This window comes from Dendropsophus ebraccatus, chromosome 1 (assembly GCF_027789765.1).
Source record: "Dendropsophus ebraccatus isolate aDenEbr1 chromosome 1, aDenEbr1.pat, whole genome shotgun sequence".
Lineage (NCBI taxonomy): Eukaryota > Metazoa > Chordata > Amphibia > Anura > Hylidae > Dendropsophus > Dendropsophus ebraccatus.
In genome coordinates, this window is record NC_091454.1 from 163058971 (window position 1) to 163076284 (window position 17314).

Here is a 17314-nt window from a genome sequence, read left to right on the forward strand (position 1 = left end):
CAAGAGAACAATATTCATATTACAATAAATTTGGAACATATAGAGAGGTGAACCACAGGACCAAACGAACCCCTTCTGGATGGATCAGCGCTGGTGTATATAGTGGCAATATACAGAGTAGTCTCAAACAGATAGGAGAGAGGCCACAGTAGTGTATAAACCAAGCAGTTTATACGTAACACGTTTCAGCCCGTTAAATGGTAACAGGCCTTTATCATATTATTGTAAGATATAGACTTTATAGACTTTTTGCCTAGTATGGATTGCATTTTATATATATATATATATATATATATATATATATATATATATATATATATATTTATTTTGCACCATGAAGATTTGAAAGTCTACTACGCACACTGCTGTAGACTTTTGTATGATTTATAACACTGTGATGATTATGGTTACACTTCATTAATTGATGATTTACCAATTACCATAAGATGGATACACCTGTATATATACTCACTGATTCTGCACATGTATTGCACATCTTAAAAATGGCTCCAACGGGGAGCTGAAACGTTGCTATTGGCTTGGGTAAAATAAACAGCACTTTATTTCAAATTATCTTGTAGTGCTGCGGTGACTCTCTTTGTTTCGTTCAAAATGTAATATAGCTACTTAAACTGCAAAATTGATGTCACAGCCGGCAGGGCCACACCGAGAGAGGCAATAAATGAAGTCACTAGTTCAGTGGCAGAGTTGTGGTGTGCATTTTAAAAGCCTCTTCCTTATGTAATGTACAATCTCAGTTTACGTATACCATGCAACGACAAACAAGATCACAGGAGAAGCTGATACTGTGATTTGAACCAGGTTTACCCTGGGAATGTTCTTAATCTCTGAAACTCCTCCGTCTACTCTAATTATAATTCCACACTCCATGCACAGTCTTTAAATATAGACAATGATACTTTATACTGTCTGTAACACATACACAAAGCAGCCCCAACGATCCTGCCTGCAGAAAAGAGTTATTTTCTTAGAGGAGTTGTGAACCAAAATGCTTGCATTGATTCTTCTATCTTTGCTTTTTTACATGTGACGTCAAAAATCTTTATGAGTGTACTTAAATTTATTTGACCTATATATAATATCTGGCATACGAAGCACAAATATACAGAATGTCAAGAACAGATGATGCTGTAGGAAGAATAACTCTCGTGATAGGGGTCATTAAGCCGTGAAAGTCTCCGTTTTTTCCTCCCTGTTATGGTATATATCTTGATATTGTGAAGGGCTTTAAAACAAATCTGCCCAGAATGCTGCTGTTACTCAGTCCTCGCAGCTGAAAGCATGAAACATGCTCATAGCTCCCTCTCATGATGACTGAGAATCGCACAACCTCTTCTTCGTGCTTTCAGCTGCTGAGTGGTTAGATCTAATTGCTTCAGTGAGGTCACCAAAAGGTATTTATCGAAAAGCATTGAACAACAACAGGCTTAACACAGACACACAGAGAAAACCCCTCTTGCGCGTTGATTTATGGAAACAATTAGGATTGTACTACAGTTCTTTCTGGGTTGAGAAATCTTGTGGCTACAGACTCATGTTGCAGAAAGCAGGCGGCAGAAATGGAATACACTTATATCCAGCTGTTATCATCGAGAACAAGTAAGTTATCTCCGCTGTTTAAGGAATGATTAGTCTTCTGGGTTTTCGAAGCTCTTTTACATCTAGATTGTGGGGTGATGCACTGGTTTAGGTAACTTTAAAGTGAATATCTCTAACACAGTACATAGTGAGCAGAGTATTCTTGACAGCTCAGCTCGCATGCTGCTGTCCATAAAGCATGTCTGCAAAAGAGTTCACAGATTTTCTCTATGCTGAGTAATACAGAATATCTTTCTATATTAGCACTATAGACAAGTAAGTTAACCCAGCAACATATATGTAGACTTGGCTTTTCTGTAATTCTTTTTTGCTTTATACCTGGTTGCCAATTGATTTACACTGCATCAGTGAGAACTGTTTTAGAAAGAAAACTTTTACGAACAGTGATGCATTTTTACAGTCTCCATTAGTAGGGCTGTAAATACTTTCTATAAACTTTATCATGTCTTTACAGTTCTATTACATTTGCATTCAACAGTATGTCCGAGTAGTCTTGAATACTATTGCTGCCAAGGTCATTCCATCCTGATCTTCTGAGGACACTGTGGAGAAAGATCAGTTTTGTGAAGTTCACAGTTTATGGTACAGACACAAGACAGCAATACAAGCCCGGAGTTCTACTGAGTTGTTTCATCTACACTAATAGCAACTTGTACGACCAGGTCTTGGACCTATAAACACAGATCCACCTGAGATTTAAGTTTCATTATGATGTTCATGAACACCCAGACCACTGCACTATAATGCGCAAATGGATACTAACTTGGATCCTGCCAACTTTGCTCTACATACCATATCTTTACACTATCTTTCTACTGGGCACGCTCTCACTAGCCTGCAATGACATGACTACAGAGCAAACGGCTACAAACGTGAACTGTTCCAGCCTTGAGCGGCATACCAGAAGTTATGAATTTATGAAAGGGAGTGATGTAAGAATAAGAAAACTTTTTTGTCGAACGCAGTACTATCTGTTGATTGATAAGCGTGGTAATGTGAAGGGTACACAAGACCCAAACAACAGCTACAGTAAGTACTCATCCTTTCTATTCTTTTCAATTGTAATACAGGGAAGCTGGGTCTGCTTTAAAGTGAAATTGAATAAGATAATGATACTGTGGTCATAATTCGGTCCAGTTTACACTAATAAATCAGACCTGTCAAAAATTTGGTATTAATTTGCGGTTTAAGACAATACCATGTAGACAGGTTGCAGTCATTTTTGGTCCTTTTCTTCAATCTGATAATACATTAACCTGCTGATAATAGAAGTATCTTATGGGAAATAGCTATGCCAATCTGTCACTCTAGCCAATAGTTATGGACTATACTTTTTAGTATACAGTGTTATATGTGTATTTATGTGCAATATGAAACCTGTCCACTAAATACAAAGCTCCTTACATCTTCCAAGGTGTTTTCATTACATTGCTATAGCCTGTGGGTTAGTTAGTGGACCTGTTTAAAAAGAGACGTGACCAAGAACATAATGCTTTTGTATACTAGGTGTGTAACAATACACCATATCTGACTGTGCCATAGAATCAGTATAGGAAATGGTTCTTTACTTTATGTGTCCCATTCAACCTATGTAATCTGTATCTATATAATGTATGTAAATGGAATCTATAGTGATTAACAGTGAAGAGACAACATATACTTATGATCTTTTGCCAATGATCATTCCATAAGTAGTAGACAGCTTTGAGCGCAAGGGCAGGTGGAGCACTTGTACCGACTCTGGGTGTCTCAAGCCATTTAATGGTAGTATTACGTTTATGTAACAAAGCCATGTATTCTCTCACCTGCAATGATAAATCTTAGGGAGTTAACAAAATGATTAACAGAATAGGTTACTTAGAGGAAAGGATGACACATCTGTAATGTAACCTGGTCAAAAAGAAAACTCTAAAGGTATAATTTAGGATTATAAATAGGGTAATGAATAGTGGAGTCACTAACTGGGTATTTAAAAGCAAAGTAACACATCAAATGCAACCAGACAGGAAGGATACTGGGTGTGTATAATAATGTATCATTCACAATAATAGAGAATAAGAGTAATAAGAGTGGGCCTGCTTTAATTACAGTAGATGAAGTCTGGTGCAAGGGGGTGGGGGTCATTATTACTCCAGGGTTTTTTTTTTTACTTGGCTTTATATTAAAAAAAATATACAGTCATATGCACTAAAACATTGCCTGGTAGTCCACATTCTCTATAACAATAGCATTTAATCAGCAGAAAGCCTCTAACTCCAGATAGTGTTTGACAATGACAGCCAATGGCTACGGCTGGTAACACATGTAATGACTGTTCACATAATATAACAATGCATGACAATCTGCACAAGTAAGGAACAACTTACAACTGACTACAAAAAAATCATGTCAAGTTTAGGTGATATTTGCTATTTGCTAATATTTGTGTATAATGTATCATAGGGCTTTTACAACTGGGTAAAGTGTCTCTGAAATGTATATACTGTATGAAAAAAGTATCAGCTGACAACATCTGAAGCTAAACTGACTTTATGATGCCGTCCTAAAGTTTAATGACTGTTTTGTATGTATAAATAATCAATAGCATCACAGTGTGCACAAAATCAGTAAATGGAAAGCCGGACTTACACAGACTTGGATTAAATTGGCCCTCAATCAAAACAATGTCAATCTAAACTGGTGTATAAATAGGAAAGCAACCTGGCTGAAATGTGGCCTGTCTAAGCTTATGGCTTATATGAAGACCAAACATGTGATACATTAGTAAGCACATGAAATGCTCACACTTTATATTATATATTAAGACTTTGTGTCTATGAGCTGCTGCCAGATGAATGGGGGGGAGCAAGGAGCCTTAACAGCATTTTGGTCCTTGGGAGTTCTATGTAGGGAGGCATGTCTTTACAATCACTTGCATGAACAAGCCCACAGCTTTATGCTCCCCCCTTTAAGCAGTCTGTCACCACTGAAAACCTTTAAGGGTATGTTCACATGTACTGTTTATGCTGTGAATTTCCCGCTGAAGATTTCTCGGCTGTGTAAATCAACATAACAAGCACATACAGCAGATGTGAATATACCATAACTTAGTATATATCACAAAGTATAAGCCCTTCATGTGTATCAGGTGCACAGATTGTGATTTATGTGGAACAAATTTAGAGCCTGTGAACTTGCATAAAAAAATATGAACTACAGACAGATACTTAATATGTATTCTATATGTGTTTACTCACGTTTATACCCCCCACAGTAAGCCTGCAAATGGCCTGTGTGGTGTATGCTAATAAAGCATCTCGGAGTCTGCCGCGCTTTGGAATGCAGGACATGTACTTACACTGTTTCAGCTGTATGCACACTCAGGCTATGTTCACACAATGTTATTGGGGAGAAACTGCATCTGCATTTTGATAATCACAATGGTAAATAAACAGCATGATCATTACTTATGCCCTTATAAAAATACAGATGTATTTTTGCCTAAGAAAAGGTTTCCTGAACATAGCCTCACTGTGGGGAAATGACAAAGTGAGTCTAAGATAAGAAGTACAGACTTGGAATCTGCGTCTCTTCAGCTATCCATAGAAGTTTAAGGTGGTGGTGGCGGCATGGTGACAGATGGTGAAAAGGGATATGGATGTTATGGAAGGAAGTTAGCCACCCAGATGCCTTATTGAATATAGATGTTAGAGAATGAGGTTAGTCACCTGGGACTTGGTGTCATCTAGAGTCACTACAGAGAATTCAAGGTGACTAAGGATTATATGGTCACACACTCATTTGAAAGAGCAGTATGTAATACTACACTTCTCCTGTAGGGTACCTCTAGCCAACAGCCTAGGGTACTTATACATGGTATAGAAGGAAAAATGTGTCATGATATGTCATGATGACCTTTACAATTGTTAGAAAAGTGGAGGCCAACCATAAATATGCACATGAGCAAATCAATCATTAGGATTTTAAATACTTGTTTTTTTAATGATCTATTGTATAAATTTCTGTTCCTTTGTCTATATATTTATATTATTTATTTTCAACCACTTGTAACTATTCAAAATGGAATCCACCTTGGTCGCATGTGCTGAAAACAAGACAAAACCAAGGTAAATTCTATGTTGGCAAAAGACATTGCTGCTACTGTGATGCAAAGGTTATAGAGGAAGTAATGCTACACAATCCATTGGAATGTGCTTTTTTTGGCAGTCAAAGTAAAAGAGCGTATTCAAGGCATTATTAATGATGGTTTAAAGACTGTGATACATAAGGATATAAAAGACAAAGTCATGAAAGAACCCATTTCTCAAGCATAATATCCAAGCAGATGTCAAACAAGTGAAATCGTTGGTTACCTTTCTGAGTTGCCATCTTAATAAATTATGTATGGTAGACTAGCATTTCCACAGTTTATTTTTTCTACTAGGAAGCAGTATTTAGGTACCACAAATATGCAACTACGATACGATAGGAGGCACCTGTAGTAGGAACACTTGTCCTACCCTACTTGTTGTCTGGTGCTCCCCAGCCAGAGCAGCCAGGGCAAAAAAGCAAGATAGCCAACGTTTGTTTTAAGGACATGAGAACGATAAGAAGGGCTCTGGTGAGTCTGGAGAGCAACTCGTCTAGGTGAAGATATAAAGGTTTAGCTTGGATAATCTTTATTCCCAAAAATGCAACATTTTCTAAAAAGTTATATTTTCACCAAAGAGGCAGGTTCTCTTTAATAATTACACACTTACACAAAATAGGAAGATAATACTTAAAAGTAGCATCGGAAATACTGCAAAGTGAAAATATTTGGGAAAGGATTTATTTTATTTGGTAAATGTAGCAACAGTCTGCATACTGGTCATACATACGATGTGTGCATAAGCCTATAACAAACCATATACTACTTTAGGATTTTTTTAAAACTTTTTTTTAGCTTTGGCTTTTCATTTTCCGACTAGTACTGTAGTTTGCATTTGCAAGGCTCAGATAATGCGCATAAGTTACATGCTTTTTTATTGCCATAAACCATGTGGTAGAAATAATGTTGATCTATTTGATGCATTTGTAGAATTACGACAATACCAAACTTATAGGGGGAGATGTATGAAGCTAGAGTAAGATTCTCTTTGTTGCCCATACCAACTAGTCAATCAGAAACAAGCTATTATATTACTAGAGCAATATAAGAAATCAAAGCTGATCTGTGATTGGTTGCTATTGGGCAACCAAAACATTAATCATACTATAAAATAGCTGGACAATCTGAACCACAGTTTTTTTTTTTAAGTTTTCTTAATTTGTTGAATAAAAATCTGTTTAAAAAAAAATTCCATTCAGAGACCCATAATACATTTTAATTTTCTATAGATCCTGCTTTGGGGGCTTGTTTGGGATTAATTGTATGTTTTATAGGCACAATATAGTGTTTATGATCTATTGTTTGGCTTTACATACGTTTTATTTAACTGGGGAAATGAGAAAAAAGTATATGTGGCATGGCCTTATGGCACTGCAGTTGCCTCTGGCAGGCGTTAAGTTTCATTTTAAACTCACTGGCACACTTAAATGGGTGGAATTGTTTGTCTTACTGCTGAAATAAATGGCTGGAAACAGATATTGATGTTCATTTGTGGCTAGGGCACTTACCCATCGGAAGGACTTTATATAGAATGCAATGAGCATATAGACTCCCTAAAAGACAAGCCAGTTGTACAAAACCTCACCTGTAGAGGCTTATGGGTATATTCCCATTATGACTGTCCAAATTATCTGAAAAGGCTTGCTATTTGCATCCTAAGGCTATGTTCACACTACGTATATTTCGGCCGTAGTGCGAACCGCAAATATACGCCCGTAGTTTTGAGGTTGATGCGTACGCTTGGAAGTATACGATTTCCGGCCGCATAATGCACACTACGTATGAGCCTACGGCCGGATCGTATACGGCGCCTTGAAAAATGAACAAGACCATTGTTTGCGGCCGGAACTGTTCCAACTCACGGCTGTGGACTTCAATGCGGTCCCGTACGGAGTACTTATTTCAGCCAAATTGAACTTGATTTTCAGATTAAAAATGTTCTGTGTGGTTTATTGGGCTGGGCGAAGATTTCCAAGTAAATGACCTGTTTCGCCCGCATGTTCGCAATCCGGCCGCATATCTATTTTTCCCACGGACGTAGTTTCAGCCGCACATGTCCGGCCGCGTACGAACTACGGCCGGACATATACGTAGTGTGAACATAGCCTAAATGTAAAATTGTTTATATATTACTACACTAGAAAACATATTACTAAAATTGTCAGAGAGACACATCAAAAGTTTTGATAGGTAGGAGTCTGAGAGTTCAGACTGTGATGAATTGGGAGTACGAGCCAGGAGAAATCATACTTAGCGCATTCCTTTCCTAGCTTGATCACGTGAGGAGACGGCTGCATAATGGAAGTCTGTGAGGCACGTCACCTCACAATGACACAGATCGGGGAGAGGATGGAATGCATGTGATTGTCTCTCTGTTCATTCCTTTGATTGGTCAGGGTGCGAACAATTAAACCCTGACTGATAAAAACTCTCTCACATGTCAAAAGTTTTTTTTTTTCTTGACAGGTACACTTCAAATATTTTTATGAAAATTAGATTCAAGACAACCCTTCCCCCATATCCTATTAGGGAATGTAGACATCACAAAACCTCCCTCTCAATAAACCATAATCAGAACCTCTTATTTCTGCCTCCAAGACTTCTCTCGTGCTGCACCAGTTCTCTGGAATACCCGACCCAAAGACCTCAGACTCATACCCAATACTCACAGTTTCAAGCGCGCCCTGAAGACTCATCTCTTCAGGCTCGCTTATAACATTCCATAAACCTGTTCCCCCCTGTTGTTTCCCTCGCTTTATATCTCTGACAGTCCCTGGACTTTATATGTTTTACTTGAAATCAGATATTGGCATTGTTACTGGCTCATCCTGTATTTCCAACTATGTACAATGGCTGGACCATGGACAAATAAAGCACTTGTGCCTGGTGTCAACCAAAGTTGAAGTCTGTAAGCTCCAACGAGCAGGTCTCGTTTTCACTTTGTATTTTTATATTTTTATTTATTTTAATTATTTAACTGTGTATTATGTACCTCTGTACTGTATGCATAGAAAAAAAAGTGCTGCAGAATCTTTTGGCGCTATACAATTAAATATATTAATAATAATATTATTATTATTAGACCAGAGCTTACTCAAATCACTCCTGTGACCTGAGCTGCCCTTGTGTACATGTCTTTCCACTGCAAAATCTGCTCTTTGTTGAAGATGTCAGTAACTGGACCTGGGATGATCAGCTGATCATGCCAGTTACCACTTTTGAAAGGTCTACGCGGTAATCATTCAAATGCAAGATTTTAGCAGTATTTGGTGAATTGATCTATACTACAGTTTTGGCTTGCCTTTTTGTCCACAATCTCTGTGATGAGTTTCATCTGGACCAATGTTGTATCAGTTGGGGTCTCAAGACTTCATACCAAGTGGAATTAGTTTATTTACTATCAATCAAGGCAATTAGTTTTATTGATGCATTTTGCTGGATCTGAAGGCAACTGGCCTTAGGCAATGGAATCCTTTAAACCTTGAAAGTGCGTAATTAGTAACCTAATTACAAGCTTGAGACAGAATCTCCTTGTAATTAATTTCTAATTGTACCGTTTTACAATGCCTGCAAGTAATGCAGGGTGACAAGAGGGGCATTTAACAACACATGGACTGAAATAAATGTACAGTGGGAAAATGTTTGGTCACCTTTTTCTCTTAAATATGGTACTTTAGAATCCTAAGAGAAATAGACATCTTTCTTGTTTTAAAAAAAAGTTATTAAACCAAAAGACGATATTTTGCTCATTATTCCTCATTATAACAGTCTATGATAATATAGAATATATTGTTTATATGTCTCTTGTGACTCTTAGACAGAATTAATTTTTGTGTTATTATGTCTGTTCACACTACAAAAACAGAGTTGGGTCTGTTGGGTTTCCATCTGGTGTCTGTTAATGTGGCAGGATTTGAGCAGAAAAAATACTGAGTGAATCATTTTTTGTCCATTCAGAGGTCAATGCCATTAGGGAATACCACTGCCTTAAGGGATTGCACTTGGCTGGGAACAATATTTAGGTTGGGGGGGTACATGTCACAATAACATCCGCATGAATGCCAGGACTGAAGAAGGATGTTGCCCAGGGAATTATACTGACTTCATGGACTGAGTTCTTTGCATAGTGAATCCTGGTGCTACAGTATCTCCTCCTCAGATATGTTATGCATAGGCACCTGGCCATCCACATAATGTAAAAGAAAACATGATTTATCAGACCATTGTAATGGGATAATGAATGGTATTCATTTTAACTGTGTGCTTATAATAGATTGGTGTATTGTACATTTTAACAGTATGCAAGCTAAGGTGCAAACCTCCTCCTATTCTACTCTTATTTCAAACACTCAGTTCTGGGACTAAATCCCATATGTCTCTGATCCCCAAAGCCTGTTTCATTTATAAAGGTGCCTGGTGTTAAAGTTATGTCAGCAGCTGCTCCTCTGCAGACACTATGGAGGCAATAGCACTCCCTCTAAAATTAGCACAGTAGTTCTTGGCCACACATGTACCACTCAAGCACCTTGGAGCAAATGCCTTCCTAACACTGGCATATTTCCCATAGGCAATGTTTATATGGTCACCCTTCAGAAAAACAATCATTTTGATAAAATTACTGAGTAAAGTTACTAAGACTAGTTGCCTTGACAGTTATAAGTAGCAAATAGTTTAGAATAATGGGATAGGAAATTTACCTGTAGATAATCATCATGTAGATACTATCATCTTGCCAAGTCAATAAATAAGGTTACAAGATAACCTAAGAGGTATGGCTAACTGCTGGCTCAGCAGTATTGGTACAAACAGCCCATCAAACCAGTAATATAGCAGAAATTTGCGGTTTACTTTATGATATATCAGAATTGATGGTGATCATGGTTAATAGAGATGAACAAAGCGAATCCGGTGAATCAAAATTCGCTGCGAATCGAGTCGTCAATTTGCTTAGCTCTGCGAAGCGAATTCCTACCCATTCATCATGGAAATCCGAAAAACAAAAACAAAAGGGCAGCCGCACATGCCGTCTGTAGCGTCACTGGGTGGGAGAGAGATTAAAAATAATCCCTAGCGCCCGTCCAATCAGCTACAGGCCCCTCTGTGATGTCAACCCCTCCCCCACCTCCTCTATATAAGGTGGTTCGTTTATGGAGGTGGCCAGTCGGTTGTGTGTGGAGGAGAGAGCAGGATTGCAGCAGGCATTTAGAGCAGAGCAGGGAGAGACTAACAGAGCAATTTAGGGACAGAGAGGAGAGGATAGAAGGGCTTATTGTGGGTGATTGTTTTTTGTAGCTGTCAAGTGAGTGTCCAGTTTACCAAGTAACTGGGTGCCTAGAGGAATTCACTGGGACCAGTGAAAACACAGTCCAAATTATTCACGCACTGGGCATTGTAAACTCCTATTGAGTTAATTTTTTTTTACTGTGATCAGTAAACTGAGCATGGGCTTTACTTAATCAGTGCTCACACTCCACTCCTCCTGTGCTATACAAGTTGGGTTTCATTACTGAAATGAGTGGGCGCTTTACTAAATCAGTGCTCTCACTCCACTCCTGTCCTGGGAAAAAATAATTGATATTACGTTGCTGATCCATCAAGGTCAACTGCTGTCTTTAGCGGAAATTGGATGATTGCCTGGCTGATTGACTTTTTTTCCGATTTATGACACTTTTACAACAATTTGTCCTTCTGTGATAATTTAATTAATTAAGATTCGATTTGCAAATCTTAACAAGTCTAACCCAAAATTTGTAAAGCTCGTGAAACAAATTTCCAGTTGCTTCGCTCGTCTCTAACGGTTAACTATATGTGCCAGCTAATTCTATCATTTAAATAAACTGCACAAACCTGAGTACCATAATTCTAGATAACTCAAACCTAGTTAGACATTTATTCTTTCTTATACTTCAACCTCCTAATGCTGAGTTAAACCCATTAAAGTTTAATGTTAGACAATCTAATGGCATGTGTAATCTGATTCCGACAAAATAACAAACATAATGACCAGTGAGAAAAAACTTGGGTAAAGAAATAGCCACAGAAAAATAAACGAAATGTACGAATAGTTTAATGAATGAGCAAAGTCTGCAATGAACAGTCTGGAAAAGCTTCATTCACGTGTGCACCAATGATTTTGTGGCAAAAATGAGTCAAACCACAAAAAAGCTGTAAATAACCACACGTCATCTCGAATTTCAGTACAAAGGAAGCAAAGCAGTTAGAGCATTATGTTTAGAAATACAATTAATTTAAAAACAAACGTATCACCTCAAATGGGAACTTGGAGTCATATTCATACTATATGGGAATTTTTTTTTTTTTTTTAAATAAATTTCTTTTAACTGTAGGTACTTTAGCATGCTAGATATTTCCATTGACAATACCTATAAAGCATACAAATCAGCCACTAGTGTAAGCATGCAATTGTATACAGAAAACTAAATAATCATTGGGTAGCCTATGCTTATTCTAAAGTTACCTAACTACACAGTGGTTATATCAGAATATAATAAAAGAATTAACTGCAATAAATAGTCAACCACATCTATTGGTGTCTAACGAACATATCGTGGGCATTACAAGCAGTTACACTGCCTACAATGATGTGCATACAGCCTTCATATCAAGGCTGGCCTTATGTCAGACAATGCTTTACCTAATAAAATGAGCCTTCCTCTAAGACATCCTTCCTCTAAGATATCTAAAAGGCTGACCTGATGAGAGAACCTTTTTTACAATAGTGATACACACTGCTTTAGACTAATCATACACCATTGTCGTTTCTGCCAGACACCTGACAGACGTCAGGCCCAGACGTCAAAATAATGATCAAGACAATTATTTTCAGACGTCTTTTGCAAACACTGGATATTATTTTTTAGTTGTTCATGCAGTTTTTCTTTTTACATTGCCCCTTGACTGTTTTTACAATTAAATTCAATAAACTTTGAAAGACACACCCTTACCTAGAATAATGTACCAACAGTGCACATTGCGGGCAAATGAACGTACATCATTTTTTTCTTTTCAAAAACAGTGAGGAAAAATGTAGTGCGAACATACAGTAGCCATAGACTGTATGGGGATGTGCATGGAAGGCAAGGGATGGCTTGTCTGGGCTATTCCCAAGGGATAACTACTATAGCACAAACTACTAAAAAAATTTATGTTGGCTATGACAGAAAGACATCAGTGCATTACAGTTTGCCTCATACTTTACTGTGTACGGCAGACCAGTCAGATTCCCTACGCTGACCTCTGTCCATAACAAAAAATATACTTAGAGAGAAGATAGCATAAGAATGCACTATGGAAGGAAGGCAGGCCAGTGAAGGCAGTGTGATGCTCTGGGCAATGTCCTGCTGGGAAACCTCTGGTTCTGGTATTCATGAGGATGATAATTTGACATGAACCTCCTACTTACACATTGTTGCAGACCAAGTACACTTCTCTCTGGCAATGGTATTCCCTAATGGCAATGTAACAGGATAATGCACTCTGCCAGCAATAAACACACACAAATAGCATAGAGGTTATAATTAGAGATGAGCGAAATGGGTTCGGGTTCGAGTCAATCCGAACCCGAACGTTCGGTATTTGATTAGCTGGGGTTGCTGAACTTCGATAAAGCTCTAAGGTTGTCTTTAAAACATGGATACAGCCAATGACTATATCCATGATTTCCACATAGTCTTAGGGCTTTATCCAAGTTCAGCAGCCACCGCTAATCAAATGCCGAAAGTTCGGGTTCGGATCGACTCAAGCATGCTCCAGGTTCGCTCATCTCTAGTTATAATTAATTTAGTAAGAAATGATGCCTAGCTGATGAGTGAAAGGTTTATTTTACTTTAAGTATGTGTGTATGCATGGACTACAGACTGCAATATAGGTGGTAAACAATAGATTTTGTGGTAGCATTAATATTGCCTTGTTTGAAGTGAAAGCTTAAAGAGTACCTGTTATTTAAAAAAAAAAAACTTTTCAGACTCTTACCAATAAGAACAAGCAGGGGTCCAAGACCTAGACAGACCCCATAGGCTTACATAGAAATTTTGTGTAAGTCATGTGACACAGAGCCAGGAGTGAATGCCCTGTGTGCAGACTTCTACCGTTATCCTGAGCAGTCATAATATGGATACATGGACCCCGACTGATAAAAATGTATGATATATCACTCAGACATAGCATTTTTTTCTAATGACAAGTGCTAATTTAAAGCAAATCTGTCACCCAAACATGTTCCACCATATAATGGCAGTATATTACAGAGAAGGAACCTCTTAGTAGCCCAAAAAGCATGAAAATATATTGTGGTTTTTGTCCACTAGTGTCTGCATCCATCAGTCACTGCTGAATGGGGCAGTGGATTCCTTCTATGAATATAGTTTACTGTATTATTTTAATATACAATAATTTGTGCTATTTGGGTGACCTTGAGTATTGTAATAAAGTGCTGTACACATAGCAACATATCCAGGTGACAGATCCCCAATAAAGCTGGCCTTACATTTAGGATAGTGGCCAGATCTCGCTGATTGGCATTTGTCTGCGTCCTTGCACAGCCACATATCAGGCTGTGTAAAAGGACCCTAAGTCTGTTGATTTTAAACATCACCCACCCCATACACATATACACTTGGTGAAATCTGCTGCAATACTCTGTAGTGTCATTTCCTATGGCGCTACATTCTCACAGTGGATTTTCATCCCGATGCTAGAATCTAGCCCCTGCCCAGTGAACACACCACTGCTGGGCTAATACAGTACCTGTCCGAGTTCCCACCTGCTCTGCTGCCTCCCTGGCATCCGCTCAGCCAATCAGCGCGCTCTCCTGCCGCAGCCACTGAGCATGGGAGCACGGACCGGTAATGTATTAGCCTGGCAGTGGTGGGTTAAGTAAGCAGTAGCTAACAATACAGCTAACAATACAGCAGATTTCAGATACTATAAGTGTGAAGACCCCCTTACACAATTTTTTTTTATTGTGAATCTAACATGGGGAAATAGGACTGACATGAGTAATAACAAGCTAGGTACACCACTGCAAAATATATTGCAGCTAATAAAGCAGTGGGTAACCCTATCCTGTCAATATCTGTTTGGCTGAAGTAAGTTATGCATTGTAAATGTAAGAGTCAGAAAGGGGGAACTTCAACAGTTTAGGCTATAAAAAAAAATTTCACCTTGACTAATACATTCCCCCAACCCTCAAAAGCAAAAAGCCAGAAGCATCTGACAGACCCTTAAACATTAAATTGTTTAGAGGGGTTTCATTACAAAAAAAACCCACGAGTTTAAATCTGCAGACAGGAATCTATTGCCTAGCTTCTAAGTAACAAAAAAGCTGTAAAAGTTTATATCACAAGCCACACAAAGCTAATAGCTTACACTCTGTTATTAGGAAGATTTCCAGACAGACATATATCATTTGTACAGTACGTGCGCTATTGAATGGTGGGAACTCCTGTCTATGGTTTTTAACGTCTTTGTCTTCTTGTCTTTGGAGGAGAAGGATATAGCAAGGCTTGGATAATTACATTACATATAGCTGCAGGCAAGGCAGCTTTTGTAAAGGGTAGTGCTCTATAGGATCAAAAGAACAAGTAAAATTGTACCCATTAATCAGAGCATCAGGTCAATTGATTTAAATATATTACATCTTTTTTTCAATGAGGTCTTATCCATCTGGTTTCTGTGAGACTTTGAAATTCACACACCTACATCAGAACACCTGTAACATTAGACAGATTAGCCAGTAGGTATTCTCTATACAATTCTCCCCTAACAAGGTGTACAGCATGTATATGAAACTTATACAGGGCATTGTTACTTAGCTCAAAGTGCTGAAATGTGCAGTTACATACAATGTAAAAAATCTGTACATTCTGGTCAGTGGGGTCAGTGTTGTTCTTATCAAAATGCATTATAATCTTTATACTATCATCTTGGTATATGCATTTACAGCCATTTTTTTATCAGGGTTTCTAACATAACTTGCTTTCAAATGCTTGAACAAAATGTCAGTTTAAAAAACACTTAAAACACATTAACAAAATTCAATAAAAAACATTTTCCACGCTTCCCAGGCACCTTTATTTCTAAATAATAGCCTATTTTCATTATATGCCATCAATATCTGTTAGATGGGCACTAAACTGATTTCTAGCCATTTGCCAAAACTGGTGCTGTAATACACAGCTTTATACAGCAATGGTATTCATAAGGCCCTATTACACAAAACAATTATCGGCTGTATTTAGCCGATTTTTGGCCATTATGGCTGATAATCACTTTGTGCAATAAAAAGCAAGGATCAGCCAACATGCACAATGTTGGCTGATCGCTGTCTTTTAACGTCTTTCAACTTGTTGACAGACAAAAGACAATAATAGCAACAATCTGCTGCCGTCACTCCATGTATCCGTGCAATAGGAGCGGCAGTAGCAGACCACCGCTATCTCCTATGGGCTCCCTGCAGCTCCCCGCATGCCCCTGTCCCCCACAAGTCCTGTGATAATGTTTAACAAAATATAGAACATAGGACGAAATACAGATCCACACAACCTCCCTCCATTTGATAGCTTGCATGATTTGTAAATCACTTCATTTAGCAAAAAATGACAACTTACCCTTGGCCACTAGCTGACTTCCCTTTAAATGGATACCTACTGCTTGCTAAAAGAATTCAATCTTTAACAGGAGGAACACTGGAAGTGAAAAGCAGGGCCTAGGCCCTTAATTTCTTACATTAAAATGATCATTCATCTATTAAGGGTACGTAAGTTGTCCCAGCCTGATTAGCATTCAAGTCTATGGCCCTCCATTCTCGCAGCAGATTTTCATTGCACTGTGAGAATAGAGTCAATAATCCTTGTAAAACCTATGATATAGTACTGCTGGTACTGTAAAAAATTATAACGCAGTCAAGCTTACCTATACACACTTTCCAATACCCTCTTAGTACCAGCCCACTTGGTCAATCACTGGCTGTGGCGGGACAGAGCAGTAATCGGCTGATTGGGCTATCACTGAGCAGATGACCAGGGAGCACAGCTGCTTTATTGTTTTGTTTTTTTTACTATACCAGCAGCACATTATCTTTCACAAGGCTATGGACTATTCGCGCATAAAAATGAAAATCCGCTGCAAGAATGGAGTGCCATAGACTTTAATGCTAATAAGTATCAGAGCAGATTTTACTGCAAGAAACTCGCAGGGGATTTATGAAAGTTCCCTAATTCTGTATTACTTAACCTTCCTAACAAAACAGATACCCCTGGTAATGTATTTTATAAAAGTATTTTATTTTATTTTTCAGTATAATATTTTACTCATTTATTAAGTTGATCAGTTAAAGGGACTTATAGTATATTAGTACAAAGAATCTATTATAGTATAATTACATGAGAGCATAATATAATAAATATTCTCTATAACCGCCTTCCATAGCTATTTCTTTGTTTGTTTATTTTTGCACAATACAAATGGGAGCTGTATTTTTGCAGTCACTTGTATGTGGTTATACTACAAAATAATTTAATTATATGTAATTAACATTTTAAGGGT

General features: G+C 38.0%; 2 protein-coding genes across 3 annotated transcripts in view; one reads left to right on the forward strand and one right to left on the reverse strand.

Moving 5' to 3' along the window:
• The window catches only part of FAM227B (family with sequence similarity 227 member B), a 224133-nt gene that overhangs the window by 115340 nt on the left and 91479 nt on the right, over positions 1 to 17314 (reverse strand). The window lies entirely within an intron of this gene.
• Positions 1298 to 17314, forward strand: part of FGF7 (fibroblast growth factor 7) — a 50100-nt gene continuing 34083 nt past the window's right edge. The window contains exons 1-2 of one of the 2 annotated variants that reach the window (XM_069983287.1): positions 1298 to 1620; positions 2075 to 2649. In XM_069983287.1, coding sequence (XP_069839388.1) covers positions 2364 to 2649 — 286 coding nt within the window. In that variant the 5' untranslated portion in view covers positions 1298 to 1620; positions 2075 to 2363. The remainder of the gene's footprint in view (positions 1621 to 2074; positions 2650 to 17314) is intronic. The other variant, XM_069983280.1, reaches the window with a different exon arrangement.